The 16,633-nt window shown below is 37.6% G+C and overlaps 1 protein-coding gene across 7 annotated transcripts in view; it reads right to left on the minus strand.

Moving 5' to 3' along the window:
• Arid4b (AT-rich interaction domain 4B) overlaps positions 1-16,633 on the minus strand; it is a 117,422-nt gene that overhangs the window by 50,816 nt on the left and 49,973 nt on the right. For all 7 annotated transcript variants that reach the window (XM_059263388.1, XM_059263387.1, XM_059263390.1 and 4 more), the window contains exons 4-9: positions 16,541-16,606; positions 14,900-14,990; positions 12,305-12,384; positions 8,408-8,499; positions 3,963-4,101; positions 438-517 (exon numbers count right to left, since the gene is read on the minus strand). In XM_059263388.1, the coding sequence (XP_059119371.1) occupies positions 438-517; positions 3,963-4,101; positions 8,408-8,499; positions 12,305-12,384; positions 14,900-14,990; positions 16,541-16,606 (548 nt within the window). The remainder of the gene's footprint in view (positions 1-437; positions 518-3,962; positions 4,102-8,407; positions 8,500-12,304; positions 12,385-14,899; positions 14,991-16,540; positions 16,607-16,633) is intronic.

Here is a 16,633-nt window from a genome sequence, read left to right on the forward strand (position 1 = left end):
AAAGATACGTGGTGTCAAGCCTAAGAGCCTGAATTGAGTCCCCATAACCCATATGGTAGAAGGAAAAACAACTCCGACAAGATGTCTTCTGACCTCTACATGTACACTATGACACTAACACCCACCCCCCAACCACAAGTAAATAAACAACACTGAAGAAATACAGCATATTAGGAGCTCATTAGATTCATTAAACATCAAATCTGCCTAAAAGAACCATCAAGTTATACATGATTAAGATACTGCTATGTCTATGGTAGCAGACCCAATGAGTAAAGAAAGACACCCTAAGACTTCCAGAGAGTGTGAAAGCCATTCTCTTTGAAATATAAAGGCATAAGGTCAAAAGGAATAACTAAACTCATCATTTAACACCCTAATTTAGAAACCCTGGCTTATATGGGATAGATTCTAAAAATCACACGAACAATACTTACAATTTGCCATCTTTGAAAGAGCGAACAAGAATATTGTCTTTTTTCACAGCAATCTCATCACTACAGTCAGGACAAACCACCTTTAAAAGAAAGTATAGAACTATCATAAGTCAAAGTATATTTAGTTATTTACACGCCTGCTATCTAAATGTTTCTGAAGGTGTAGGGCAGCACTATGGGGCTGAAGAAAGGACAAGGGCCAGTGTACCCAGAGTCTCATATACCAAATGCTAAGCCTTCAATAAAAACTAAAAGCTTGTAGAATGATCTAACACAAAAGTATGTTGTAAAAGATTTGCTTTACAGCTGGGCATAGGGACACACGCCTTTAATCCTAGCACCAGGAAGCAGAGGCAGGCAGGCCTCTGTTCCATGAGTTCAATCCTGAGAACCTAGGTGGTGTTAGGAGAGAACTAACCAACAAGCTGTCTTCTGACCTCCACATGCACACTATACGTAAGGCCATGGCATATGCCCCATGAATAAGTGCAATTTCAAAATTAAAATAAATAAATAATGAATTATTGGGCCAATGAGATGGCTCAGTGAGTAGATTCCTGCTGTCAAGACTGACAATCTGGGTTAGATTACTAAGGACTAGCACTGTAGGAGAGAACTAATTTCCACAGATTGTCCTCTGACCTCCACAGGCATGTGCTAGCACTCACACACACCAAAATAAATAAATAAAAATGTAAAAAAAAAAAGTCTTGCTATGAAGAAAATGGCCCACATAAGTGTAAGAGCTGAAAGCTACAGCTACTGTAGTTACCTAGGCAAATAATGACTTGCATGTCAAGTAATGGCAACAGAAAATTAAAGGGATGAAAAACACCAGACAGACAAGAGGAAAAACTTGGTTTTGTCTTTTTCAAATGGCATGTAAAAGGAAAGCTACTGAAGGAGAAAATAAAGAGTCTGGGTCTCAAGCTTCAAGATGACTAACTGGCAAGTATACAAGTCTTGTACTCAGTCAAGCTAATAAAATTTAGGGATCAAAATCTTATTAAGCCAAATGTTATGTAATCAAAACACTTCAGGAGGCAGAGGCAGGAATATCAGGAGTTCAAGGCTGCCCTCAACTACTCATCAAGTTTTAGGCCAGCCTGTCTCAAAATAAAACATCAAAAAAACAAACAAAAAGTATTCTGAAACTTGCAACCCATGAGCTCCCTATGAGCTACAGATTTTGTAAATGCACATACAGCTGTTCATCACGGTATTCCCTAGTACCAACTGAAGCTATAAAGAGAACAGTCACATTTTTATAAACTTGAATCACAACACTATAATTAGTTAGGAGAACTTAATGAAGACTGAAAAGGAAGACCATGAAACCGCCAAACTTGAGATTTCCTTACTTTAAAAAGGGAATATATACCACTTATTTCCTAGTTTCAATTAAGACTAAATGAGGCTACTTACCTGGTTTGAAACAAGGGTCCAAAAAAGGGTTTATAAAAACCCTTTTTTTTTATACTTTCACTGGGCACTGTGGCTCAGCTTAGTGATACCAGCGCATGGAAAGCTAAGGCAGGAAGTTCTTTAGTTCAAAATTTGTCTAATTACATAGAAAAATATTATCTCAAGAAGTAACAAAAGACATGCTGGAGAGATGTCTCAGTTAAGAATACTTCATACTCTTCTAGCAGACCCAAGTTTCATTCCTAGTACCCATGTCAGGTGGCTCACAACCACTTGTATCCAGTGTCTTCTAACCTCATAGGCACCCTCATACACATGGTATACACACACTCACACAGAAACACAGATACATAAAATTATTTAAATTTAACTTTAAAAAAACTTTCAAAAAGTCTTGGGCTGGGAGATGAGTCAGATAGTAAAGTATTTGTCATGCAAGCAATAGGACATGAATTAGAATCCCTAGCAATTACAGAAAGCCAGGAATGGCTAGGTGGTAGTGGCATATGCTTTTAATTCCAGTACTTGGGAGGCAGAGACAGGCAGATCTCTGTGAGATAGAGGCCAGTCTGGTCTACAGAGAGTTCCAGGACAGCCAAGGCTACACAGAGAGACCCTATCTCGAAAACTAAAAGTAAAATAAAGCCAGGAGTGGCAGCCTGACCCTAGAAGCCCAGTAGGGGCAGGGGTAGGGGAGTCCTTATTTGGCTAATCAAAGTCACAGAGTTTGTGTGCACATGTGGCTAAGTTTTTTTTTACAGAAGTACATTTTATTTGCACATGTAAACAGTATCTTTATCAAAATGTCCCTCCCCCACTTCTAGCATTCCTCTTTAAAACTTTTTTTTTTTTTTTTTTTTTTTTTTTAAACAGTCTTGGGGTAAGGGGAGGACTGCAGGAGTGTGTAGATCAGAGGACAAATTGCAGGAGTCAGTTCTCTGCTTCTACTCATAAGTTTCAGGTCTTGAACTCAGGTCATCGGGACTGGTGGTAAGCTAAACCTTTACCAGCTGAGCTATAACTGACCCGGCAATAAGAACATGAGTGTCAATTCACAAAAAGTCTGTCCTTCTTTTGCATTTTAGACTTCATAGTGGACTTAGAAGTTCCAAAAGTTTACATCATGATTTTTCTACCCAAAATACCCGGTTTCTTCATTATAAAAACCACCTCTCTTAGACATCACCAAGACTTGTTTATACTGAAAAAATTTGGGAAATAATCTTTATTGATTTAATGATGCTAGACACTCTCTCCTATTTTGTACCTAAAAACCCCACTGGTAGAAAAGCCAATGTTTCCCTGATAAACTCAGCTAGTTAAAAAACTAAACTGTTCCTAGCCAGGCATGGGTGGTACACATCTGTAACCCTGGCTCTTGGGAGGTGAAGGTGGGAGGATCAGAAATTTAAAATCAACCTAATTACACAGATAACTGGAGGCCAAACTGCACTACATGAAACCTTGTCTTTAAAAGGGAGGGGGAAGTGAATGGCTCAACAGTAACATGGTTTAGTGGTTAAGAGCACGTGTTGCTCCTGCACAGGACCCAGGTTCAGTTTCCAGCACCCACTTGGCAGCTCACAGTTGTTTATAATTTCGACTTCAAGGGATCCAGCAACCTTTTCTGGCCTCCACAGTACATATACACACATAAAAGCAAATATTCATACACATAAAATAAAATTGTATATATTTTATGTACATAAGTGCTCTATCTGAATACAGAGCCGGCATGCTAGAAGAGGGCATCAGATCCCACTACAGATAGTTGTGAACTAACTACTCTGTGGGTGCTGGGAATTAAACTTAGTACCTCTGGAAGAGGAGCCAGTGCTCTTAAATGCAGAACCATCTCCCAGGCGTCCCCAAAATACGTATTTTAAAAAAACAAGAATTTAGCCAGGCAGTGGTGGTGCATGCCTTTAATCCCAACACTTGGGAGGCAGAGGCAGAGGCAGGCGGATCTCTGTGAATTCGAGGCCAGCCTGGTCTACAGAGTGAGTTCCAGGACAGTCAAGGCTACACAGAGAAACCCTGTCTCGAAAAGCCCAAAAAAATAAAATAAAATAAATTAGTCTTTCATACTCAAATACTTACCAGTGCAGGAAACCACAGTGCTTTCTTTTTATCCAAACTAACATAATCTACACAAACAACTTTGCCTAGTAGCTCATCAGTCTGTTTCCTATCATCCTCATCGTCGTCACTGGATGAGGAGGAAGATTCCTCCTCTGGTCTAGAAAGAAAGGAAAAAAAAAAAAAGACATTCTCATTTACCTTCAGGAAGATAAATAAACCAATAGTTAGCAGGCTATTTCAGAACTTACCCACTTTCCCCAAAAGCTGAAAATTAACTCTTTTCCATTTTAAATCATTCTTTAAATCTCCAAACAGTAACAGCAAGCTTATCTTCAAACAAAAGTACATCATACCCCCACAAACTTTTGAATTTACTATTTTGAAAAATAAGGGAGAAGGAAGGCATAGGCATAGCAGTGCACACCTGTAATTCCAACCGTCAGGAGGACTAGGCATGGGGATCTGAAGTTTGAGGCTAGCCTGAGTTACATAGCAAGACACGTCACAAAAGATAAAACAAAGATTAAGGAGAAAAACCAGAATAGCACAACCAGTCCCCAAATCTTCAAAAAGCTGAAGGCCCATACTACATATCCCAGTACTATACTACAAGATAGGAGATCCTGGGGTCAAATTGTAAACACTCAAGGAGATAGTCTTCTGGCATTCCTAATACTGAGAAAACTTGAAAAGGGAGAAGGCAAGGGTTGGAGAGATGGCTGCTCAGGGGTTAAGAACACTGGCTATTCTTCGAGAGGAACAGGTTAGATTCTCAACACTCATGTGGTGGCTCACAAACCTCTCTAACTCTAGTTCCATGGGAATCGATGCCCACTTCTGGCCTCTGTGGGCAATGCATATATATGGTGGTGCACAGACATACATGCAGGCAAAACACCTATACACAGAAAATCAAATCTAAAACAAAAAGGCAGATTTTCTTTTTAACTGGAAGTTACTTTGAGGGGGCAAGGAGACAATCTAGTTAAGAAACCACCACAGCAATCCTTAACAGCAAATGAACTGAGGAGTTCAGCATGGTTCTTTTGTGTTGCTGTAAAATACCTTACTGGGCTACTAAATGAGGAAGATGTCAACTATCAAAAAGAAGAATCTAAAATCAGACACTATACTTCCTTGACATTAGAAAAAAGCTGCACATAATCTTATAAAAGGGAGAAAAAGACAAAGAAAACAGGTACTTTATATTGAGTATCATGACAAGAAAATCCACAATTAATACTGAAAAAAAGGTTTCTAACAACTAACAGCTCAAACTCAATTCTAGTTTCAACAAGTCATTTTATTTCAGATAAGTCGGAATCAATTTCATACTTCATGTGTTATAGACTTTTAAAAGATTAATTTTAGGAGAAAAAAAAGTATCTTTTGGAATCAGACAACAGCAAAGTAGCAACCCCTGAACAATTTTGTGAGCATACTTAAAATTCTAAGTAATAAAATTTTAAAAGGCATTTTTTATAATATGCAAATCAAAGTCATAGACCTACAAATATTAAATTAAGACATTAATTTTCCAGACAATTGTTAGCACTGTTACAGGGTAAAACTTCTACTCATAAAAAACCTCTGCTAGGAAAAAAAAAAAAAAAAAAAAACACTGCAAATTTCGTTAGGCTTTATTCCTGATGGGAAGTGACAGCAGAAGCTCGTCTTCCTAAACAAATTTTTAACAGGTTATTAAAAATAAAACAGTAGCCAGGCGGTGGCGGCACACGCCTTTAATCCCAGCACTTGGGAGGCTGAGCCAGGCAGATCTCTGTGAGTTTAAGGCTCTATACAGAGGGAGATCCAGGACAGACACCAAAACTACACAAAGAAACCCTATCTTGAAAAAAAAAAACAAAGAAAAACAGTAACAAAGCTAGGGAGAAAAGCACATGGAAACAAGTCTATAATTCTAAACATTGTATTTTGTGATGGTATTTTATTTGTGCTGTAACAAATAAAGCTTGCCTGGAGAACAGAGTGTGGAGCTAGCCACTAGAGATCAGGCAGTGGTGGCACACACCTTTAACATCCCAGTACTTGGGATCTCATGCCTTTAATTCCAGCACTTGGGAGGAGGAAACAGAAAATGGTAAGGCTGGGTGGAGAAAGGAGCTCCAGCCTTTCAGTCTGAAGATTTCTAAAGGCAAGAAGTCTTTCTAGTGGCTGGCTGCTCTGCTAACTTTCACCCTGATATCTGACCCTGGGTTTTTATTATTAAGACCAACTAGAATTCGTGCCACATACTTCCTTGGGCAGAATAAAACACAACCTCTGTCCAGAACAGGAACAAAGTAAGGGTAAAATGCAGTTCAGTTACACAGTAAGAACAATAACTTACTTTAAATAATTAACAAGGTAAAGTTGGTCTTGAAAAATTCTTGGACTTAACTAAGATTAACTATAGGCAGGCTGTAAATTAAGTGGAAGGTGTCAAAAACAATTTCAGAATAAATGAGGCAGATTAACCAGTATGTAGGTTTATAGTTGCTGAAAGAAAAACAAAGGTAGTTCTACAATATTGGGACAATGAAGTCCTGGGAAACCTAGGAAAATATAACCTTCCATTTGTACAAAAAGAAATTGGTTGTTTTGGTTGTTTGTAACAAGGTCTTGTTATGCATCCCAGGTCGATTGCAAATTTGTCATCTACCTGCTTCAGCCTCCCAAAAGCTAGGATTACAGGGGAATGCCACACCAGGCCTGGCTAAACATCCTTTTGAAGTGACCACTGTTAGAACCATAATGAAGACATTTTTCAAAGGAGTAAGTGAAAAGGAAATGAAGGTCACAAGAATGCCCTTACGATCTAGGTCCAACACTCTGTTGTAGAGATAAGAAACAGGAGGGCGAACTCTGAAGAAATGTAGGTAAAGAGAGGGGTATTTCAAGTTGTGATAAGCAAGAACCCTGTCAGAAACTCAGCACTGAGATCACCAACCACAGCAGCTTTCAAACATCACATGTGTCTAATACAATTCCAAATCCCATCTCTCACTGCATGATGAGATTCTCAACAGAATAACTGATTTAATATGTTTGCTAGTTACTAAGAAGCAGCACTTACATAACTTCATTCTCATGTTCAATGTTGAACTGTTTTTTTCTTTAACATTAAAGACTTTCTAGTATGTCTTTTAGTCATTTTAATAGATCAAATCTATGTGACATTCCATATTAAACCTATTTTGAATTTATTCTTGCATTTCTGGGTGATGTGTAAAATGGTAAAATATTGATTTTAATTTTATTGATTTTAAAATATTTTACTGTAATTTTCAAAATTAAAAAAAAAAAATTCTTAGCCAAGTGGTGGTGGTGGTGCATGCCTTTAATCCCAGGCAGAGGCAGGCTTATCTCTGTGAGTTCCATGCCATCCTGTTCTACAGACTTGAGTTCCAAGCCAGCCAGGAGGGAGATCTCTGTACATACTGACATTTGATCATATGTTTTCATGTAAATACATGATCATTCTATTTAGTCCTTGCATTCTAGACTTTGCACTGGAACTGCTCCTCCAGTCAAGTTTATCCAAACACCCTCAAACCTGTACTTGCTATATAAGCAGAGTGTGTGTGTGTGTGTGTGTGTGTGTGTGTGTGTGTGTGTGTGGTATCTGTGTGTGTACAGGAGCGAGAGAGGACACCCACGGAAGCCAAAAGTCATCAAATCCCCTGGAGCTGGAGTTACAGTGGTAGCCCAATGTGGGTGGGTACTGGGACTAAACTGGTCCTCTGCAAGGGAAGCAATAGTTCTTAACCGCCGAGCCATCTCTCCATATAGTTATCCTCACCAGTGGATGTGAGACTGAAATTAAACAGTATGAGTGTGCTTACCCACCTTGAGGGTTCAGAAACAATCAGACTTAATATCTGACTTTATATACTGAAAGCATTCACTTAAGGTTTTTAATAATCCAATATTTATTTTTAGTTGTGTAACAACATTTTATTTCAGAATTATATTTTGTTTTTAATATATAAATTTTTAATCCAAATCATTAATTTTTATAAAGAAAACATCTGAGAGAATAAATGTTAAAATTATTTCTGTTGTCCCATCCACTCCAACTTCTGTTTCTTGCTTCAAGGAAGTTGTTTAACCCTTCAAGGTATTTGTCTCATAGGTACTAAGAAAAAAAACCACCACTATAATAGGAGATGAAATTTTATCGATGACATTTAAAGGCACAATATCAGAAAACAAGCTGATGGGGACAACTGACTAGTTCCACTCCAAAAGCAGCATCAAGATATATGCCAGCTGTTAAGGCTGGCAGACATGCATGGAGCTTAAGTCCATGATGGGGAGGGAGTCCAAATTGCTACTAGAACTGATATCACAGAAAGATCTCATTAGCATTTTGCAAATTACAATTTATAAAACATAACTATTGAAACAACACTAGAAAGAAATGAATTCAAGTTCGCTAACAGTTATGAAAATTGACTTACATATGATTAGATCTTCTTCCTCTATTTGTTTTCTTTCCTATGACTGGAGTGCCAAAATGCTCAGGGTTGGTGAGTGGGAGCTGGTCTAGTGTCTGTGGGTGAGAACACAAACCCATCAAAAGTTGTTACTTCTTCATTTTAAACCAAACCAGTGAAATATGCTCATATTTTGAAATTAAATTTTTTTTCTCTCAAAGAAGGCTACATCTTTCCTAATCAAAGAAAATTCTAGCTTCAAAGCTTTAGAATAAAGATGAATGAGCCCATACTTGGAGAGGGGAAGAAGAGAGGGGAAAAAAAAAAAAAAGCCCTAGCTGCCTGTCTAGAAGATTCATTAAGGCCACAAACACCCAAAAATCACTAAGATACAAAACAACCAATAGCTTACCCAAAACACACATATGAAGTAGACTCCTACTTATAAGGGTTAATTCCTGGGATGAGGCCAATCACAGCTCAAAAATTTTCCTTGCCCATAGCAAATCAGAATTCATTAAAAAAAATTGAAACAAGTAAATGAAACAAAATTAACCATCAAGATAAGCACCAGTAGCTGGAAAGGGGGCTCCAAAGATAAAATTTGTCAAATGTTTTCTGCCTTAAATCTTTTCAAAATAAAATGTTTAAAATATGACTTTTACTATTTAATTTCTTGTTTTCCTTTTAATCTGCAGCACACAATATAAGTGCTGTTATGAAAATGAGTATCCTTCCTTGATATTAACTACACATCACACCAGAATGCACTTTTCACAAGCTTCTCTTGTCCTTTTTTCATCCTTTATTTCCTGAAAGTATATCTAAAAACCTAAGGTAGCACTTCAAAGACACTACCTTAATTAACTTTGACCCTTTGATGATCAGTGTTGACAATGTGTTTATTTTCTTTTCAACACACACATACTTTTTTTCCCTCCCTTTCCCACCAACAGAATGCTTGCTATTAGGAGATTGTTTTCTGAGTGCTGGGGAAATGATGGATTCCTGGGAAAATTGTTGAAGATTAAAATAAGGCTGAGGAACTTAAAGTAAGATTTCTTAAAGTTACATATTAGAGTATTATAAGAAGAGTTATCTATGATAGGGCAGAGCACTTGCTGAGCATGCACAAGGACCTAGGTTTGATCCTGAGCACCCTGCAAGAGAAACCAAATAAAGGGAAAGGAATACACAGATGTAGGTTGCATTCCCTTCTATATACTCTCCTTACCAAGCCTTATTATAGTAAAATTATAAAATATTTCTCACTGCTTAACTAATATTTTTCCCCTCTAATAGAGGGTAAGCTACTCAAGTAGAAACACTCAAGTCCACACAGCTCATCAGTGTCCTTAGCACAGCACTGGCACATAGGAAGTAGTTAATGCATCACACCCTTCTTATCCTAACTTCCCTTCAGCAAAATATAAATCAAAGTGTACACCTGCACAGACACAGAAAACACCCACCCTGAAGGCACCATAAACATGTAGCTCCTGTTCATACTATTTCGGCCTATACCTGACTTATGAACCCAGCTTCAAATTTGCTTTTTTTCTTCTTTTTATTTTATTTTGAGACAGAGTTTCTCTGAGGAGTACTGGCTGTCCTAGAACTTACTCTGTAGACCATGCTGGCCTAGAACTCAGAGATCTACCTGCTTCTACCTCCCAACTGCTGGGATTAAAGATATGTGCCTCCATCTGACTTAAATTATTCTGATAAAAGAAAAACTAATGTATTAGATATTTCTTTACACCAAGCCTTCATCAGGTGAAAAGTCAGGGTTTTAAGACCTCATATTCACTTACTAGCAATAACTGGATATGTGATCTAAAACTCATAAATGCAGAAAGGGTATTTCATCATGTCCCTTTCCCCAAAGTAGTCTGACTTCTTGTATATAACCCTTCAAAAGCCGGGTATGCTGGTACAAAGCTGTAATCCCAGCACTTGGGAGAAATGAAAGAGGTTCATGCCACAAGTTCAATATATGCCCAGGCTACAGAGAGAGCAACTACAAAAAGCCAACACAACAACAAACCTATAAAACTAAGCCAAATTGTGATGGCACATACCTACAATTCTAGCACTTTAAGAAAGCTTTGAGGAGATAAGGCAGAAGATCAGAATTTCAAGATCAACCTCAACTAACTAGCAAGTTCAAGGTCAGCCAGTGATGCATTGAGAGACCTTGTCTCAAAAGAACAAAAAACAAAACAAAAATCTCTCCTTCAAATACAATCCAATAATTATTTACTGAAGGCTCTTATATTATATAGAAAACACTGCTGGGAAAAGGAGGAATCACCAAGAAAAGAAAATGTGGTTTTTCCCCATAAAACAGTTTAAATTTTATATAGGGGAAGTAAAAGATCACATAGCAAGAGTACTAGAGGAAGAGTCCAAAAAAGATAAAGGATGAAGTGATCTAATTTGGGCAAAAAGCCCATATTATACAGCAGAAAGCATTTCTGGTAGCCTTAAGAGAAGATTCTAGCAAGTGGAAAGGATCTGGGCTCAACAGGAACCAAGATAAGAGAGTACAAGCCACAGTATGGAAACATCAAGCAGTCTAAAAGTGGTGGACTCTGAGAAATTTAAAATATAAATGAGGATTCAATCGTTGAAAGAAGCTTAAGTATTTCTAAAACGAAACATGGTCTAACATATGAGTAAATAATACTAAAGTGTCCCATAACAAGCATTCTTTTAAACAAAGAAGACAAAGATATGACAGTTCAATTACACTGTGTATCAGTCACTTTTGACAGGATGAACTGGACCACACATCATGTTACATTGTGATGCTGACTCAAGTTCCTGAGCTCAGATCCCTGGCCCAGCTTTCAAGTAAAGAGCTGGCTTTGGTGCTAGAAAGTGCTAGTCTGACTAGTTCAGTCCATCAGTATCCTAACCAATTAATTAGGGGTGATCAACAACAGTAATCACAGATAATGCAGAGAATGTGACAATGTACGTAAGTCACTTAGCAAAGCCTGTGGTAGACACATGCACTTCATTCCGTCTGACTAACGAGTGCTTAGTTCCCTTCCTGTGCCAGGCACTAGAGCATGAACTATGATCAAAGCAATGAAGAAGATAAATCACCCACTCTTGTGATACATGCTACCTAGGAAGGCAAACCTCAAAAACAAACAAATAAAATATACATTTTAATGTCAGAGAATGATTAACATTATGAAAAAGGAGAAATCAATGTGAAAAGATAAAGAGGGTGATTTCAGAAGGGGCAGCCAGACAAAGCTATAGCAATGTCAATATGAAGAAGTTCCTGACTACTTGTCATCTTTATAGCCTTCCATTCTTCTTTTTAAGTATTTTTATTAATTCTTAAGAAGCCTTTGAACTCTTATACAACCTGAGTGGGATAATAAACCAGACACTTCTTTCTCATAATTACTTAAAAATTACATAAAGCTATAAAGAAAGCCAGGCATAGTAGGATACGGAAGCAAGAGAATTATGAGTTCAAGGCCAGAATCTATTTAAAAAGAAAAATAAAAAATAAAAAAAAAAAGAGGCAGCTTCAAGGGAAAGTACCGAAATGCTTTAAACAACAAAGAAAACAAAATTTGGTGTTCAACTCAGGGCTTTCAACACAGTTTACAGATGACATCATAACGACACTTAAGTACTCAGGAATATCCTAATTAACAGGTTTGTTAGCTGAATTGAAAAAGCAGAACTTTACTCCCTCCATACAAAATATGTCAAGTCAGATATAGTGGCAGACTTTAATCCTAGTACTCAGGAGGCAGAGGCAGGTGGATTCTGTGAGTTTGAGGCCAGCCTGGTCTAAACAGTGAGTTCCAGGATAGCCAGAGCTACATAGTTAGACCATGTCTCAAGAAAAAGAAAACCTTGTAGATATATTCATTCACTACAAACACTTACTTCACTTTCAGCAAAATGCCTCTCTCCTTTCAGGCATAACGAAGATCGTCTCAGAGTCTTCTCGTCTCCATCATCGAAAACTGTGCAAGGAGGTAAGAATGGAAGCAACTGAGAAACTTTTCTAAGAGTAACAAGATGATGTCAGAAACATTAAGTTTTTCTAAGTGCAAATAGTCCCATTTTTAAGAATTACATTTGGAATTCGGTTCACATTTCATGTTTTTTAACAAATAACTTTAATTATAGTTATTAGAGTAGTTTGCTGTTTCTAGCAAAACACATCTTAAATATAAATATATATATATATATATATATATATATATATATATATATATTATATATACACACTATGTGTGTGTGTGTGTGTGTGTATGTATGTATGTGTGTCTTGGGCCAGTGAAATGGCTCAGTGGATAAAGGTACTTGCTGCCACACTTGGAAGACCCAAATTAACAGCAGAACAAAGAACTGATTCCTACAAGTTGTCCTCTAACCTCTATATACATGCTATAGCACACATTCCATCACCACCACTACCCCTCTCTCTCTCTCTCTCTTTCTCTCTCTCTCTCTCTCTCTCTCTCTCTCTCTCACACACACACACACACACACACATACATACACACACAAAAATAAATAATTTGAAAACTCCTTCTTGAAGTAGAAAACACACACACAAAAAGGTGGCATTTCAAGAGGAAATCATTTAAATATTCATTAATCTCTCTCAAAATGGTAAAGAAAGAAAAGCAAGTCTTCCTGCTGGTAGACACCCATGGATTTACCTCAGATACGGGAAGCTCACAAATTTATATACCATCTGTCCCCTCCCCTGAAAAAATACCCACATCTCCATTACAGTAAGGTTCCTCAATCCGAACACTCCCCACATTCAAACTGCATCAGACAAGGGACTGTGTGACAGGCCTTATACAATGGGGATCTCCACCCAAGAAAGACTCCTTCCTAGTTGTCAAAATCAAAACTGTTCCCAGATATTGCCAAATGTTCCCTGAGGTGGCAAAACTATGATTTGCTGATTTAAGGTACTACTATGACTGATAAAGGTATTAACTTATTTGACTGTGATAACTGTGTCACAACTTGAAAATTGCTGAACATACAGAACACATGTCTATTTTATGATATGAAGAACTTCAAGAAACCCTATATTCCTTTGAAACCCTGGACAGAGTACAGTTATTTCAAATAAAATTATCAGATCTGAATTTCAGATTTTTATTATGTGTTTGTGTGTGTGTGTGTCTGTGTATGTGTGTGTGTGTCTGTGTGTGTGTCTGTGTGTGTGTGTGTGTGTGTGTGTCCTAGTTCATCACTGGGACGAAATACCATGACCAAAATAACTTGTTGAGAAAAGGGTTTATTTGACTTACATTTCTAACTTCTACATTACAGTCCGTCATTGAAGGAAGCAGCACAGGAATTCAAAAAGGGCAAGAATATGGAGGCAGGAGCTGATGCAAAGGCCATGGAAGGGGTGCTGCTTACTGGCTTGCTTCACTTGGCTTGCTCAGCCTGCTTTCTTATAGAACCCAGAACCACCAGACTAGGAGTGACCCCATCCATAATGGGCTGGGTCCTCCCACATCAATTACTAAGTAAGGAAATGACTTACAGGTATTTATCTTCTCAAGGTATTTTCTTAGTTGAGGCTCCCTTCTCTCCAATGACACTAGCCTGTGTCAAGTTTATGTAAAACAAACTAGCACAATGTGTACGTGTGTATATTTGCATGTATATGCCACAGACAGATCAGAGGACAACTTGTACAAGTTGGTTCCCTCCTTCCATCATGTAGATACCAGAGATTTAACTGTGGTTCAGGTTTGATGGTCAATGTCTTTATTCAGAGGACCACTACACTGGCCCTCAGCTGAGACAAGAGGCTTGTGAGTTGAGGCAAACCTGGGCTACACATCCTGATACATATCTCACACACACACACACACACACACACACACACACACACACTCACTCAACTTGAAAAAAATTTCAAAGGACTAGTGACATTAGTCTGATAAGGACTGGGGAAACACACTCATACACTGACTATGGTAATCTTCAAAACAGGCATGCAGTTTTCACTCAAGTTAAAAAGCCCATGTCCCTTCAACCTCTATTTGCTCCACAGTGCACAAGAAAAAATAATAGGATGATATGCACACACTGGACAATCATTCACCACTGTTAACAGCAAGACTGGCAGAACTGAAAAAGAATGAGAGTATATCCAGCCACTAAAAGAAATTCTGTTATACAACATGTTGGGCAGATACCACAACTGAGCTCTGGACTTAGAAATGATAAAGATGGAGAAACAATTTCTTTAACATATATGCTGAAGTGAAAATAGAAATCCAATTACATACTTTATATACTAAATAATTTCAAATTATATGTACATATATACAGCTTAGAAATATTTTTTTAAGATCTAGGAGACAACCAATACTAGTAACAGCATCTATGGCATTAGTCAAGAAAATTTAATCCGGGAAATCTGGCTCTATCTGCATTGTTGTAAAATAAATTTCGTATAAATAAAAATGAATATTTAATAGAAAATTGTCTTACCTACAGTGTACCAACTTGCATCTGTCAGTTTATTGATAACAGCTTCCTGATAGGCACCATCAAGATTCTTCACTTCCACAATAGCTCCTACCTAAAATATTATTTAAATATTAGAAAAACTTAAAAGACAAATGAACCAAAAGGCAATAAATAACAACACCAAACCTTGTTTGTGTTTTTTTTAAACGAACACATGGTGATGAATGAAACAGCTACTGGCTTGATCTGTGTTGAAGATGCCTGTAGTTTTACTGACAATACTTTCCTACCTATCATCAGTGAAAATGTCCATATACTGGGTAAGGCAAATACATCGAAGTGTTACTAAGAAAGCAATTTTGCCCCCACAGGCCTGTAAAAGGGTAGTGAGAACTCCCAGGGGTCATTACAGTGTGCTGAGAAGCACTGCCTGTGAAAAAAACTATCTTTCCTCCATCCTTCCACCTTTCTTTCAAGAAAGCTAATGATGGATAGAGGTAATTAAAAAAAGTCCTGAGCTCCCTTTGAGGGTTAGACTGTCCCCCTGCTGACAGGCATTTACAGTACTTTCTATCTCATCATAAAAATGCTGGTATTTATACTTGCAAAGTATTTACAGTGATGATTAAACAGTCTTGGTGGTAGATACCTATGGGCCTGTGCCAGAACAAGGCAAGCCAGTAAAGAACAATGGTGCTATGCCTAGAAGGCAGGCATAGGCTTGTGTACTGAGAATCCAAAGAGCACATCTTCTCAACCACAGGCTGTGAACCTGTCTGAATCTTGGCGCTGACATTAATGCTTGTAAAACTGGAGTCAAATTACTTCTTTCCTTCAGTTTCCTCTTCTACAGAGCTGTTCTCAAGACTAAATAAAATACTAGATACAGAAAGACTTGGCATACCACTAGCACACATTAACTGCTAAGCAGGTGGCAGCTAAAGTCATAACTGTATATGCCTTTGTCCTCTGGTCCTTGCAAGTGACAAATGAGTACATCAAATGTTAAAGATGATGCCTATACAATAGAAATGATGGGAAATTGTTTTTACAAGTCAAGAGTTAATAATAAAAAACATTTTTAACTGAAGAGTTTTAGAAGTCCACAGTAGCAAGTAATATATTTTTTCTGCAAAGATCTACAAAATGTTTCTTCACTCTTCTTAGTATTCCCTAGGATTCCTCAAGCCCAGACAGTGGGCAATTTCATATACAGTGGTTTCCTGAACTCCCTGTGGCTGGCTCACTTACTGGCAAACAGAAGGTAAAGGAACATCTATCCCATTAGTGAATGAAAAACAGTCAACCTCCCAGTTACCCTCCAAAGATTTAATCTGCCAGCAGATGGCTCCAAAATCAAGAGCGCTGGATTTTGTTTTAATTTTCTCGCCTTTTAGAGCATAGCACTTATATCTTACACTTCTTATTCCTGGAAAACCCATTCATGCAGTGAATGAAAACCTGTATGAAAGCAGTCACTGCTTCCTTGATGTTCATTTCATTTTTAAAAAGATTTTGCTATCATTTCAGATATGATTTAGCATTAAATATATTCTGATTAGGGGAAACTATATATCGAATTAATAATGATGAATAGCCAATGAATTAAAAGGCAAAAGATCAAGTATCAGTCTCCAATCAAAATTAAAGATAATGACTCACCTTCAGTGGGCCTTTTATGTGGTCATCCTGAACTTCCACTGTTGAAGAATCATGTCTAAAGGTCACCTAGAAAATATGAATCCAATTAATCAC

Source organism: Peromyscus eremicus, chromosome 5 (assembly GCF_949786415.1).
Source record: "Peromyscus eremicus chromosome 5, PerEre_H2_v1, whole genome shotgun sequence".
In the NCBI taxonomy this organism is placed as follows: Eukaryota; Metazoa; Chordata; class Mammalia; order Rodentia; family Cricetidae; genus Peromyscus; species Peromyscus eremicus.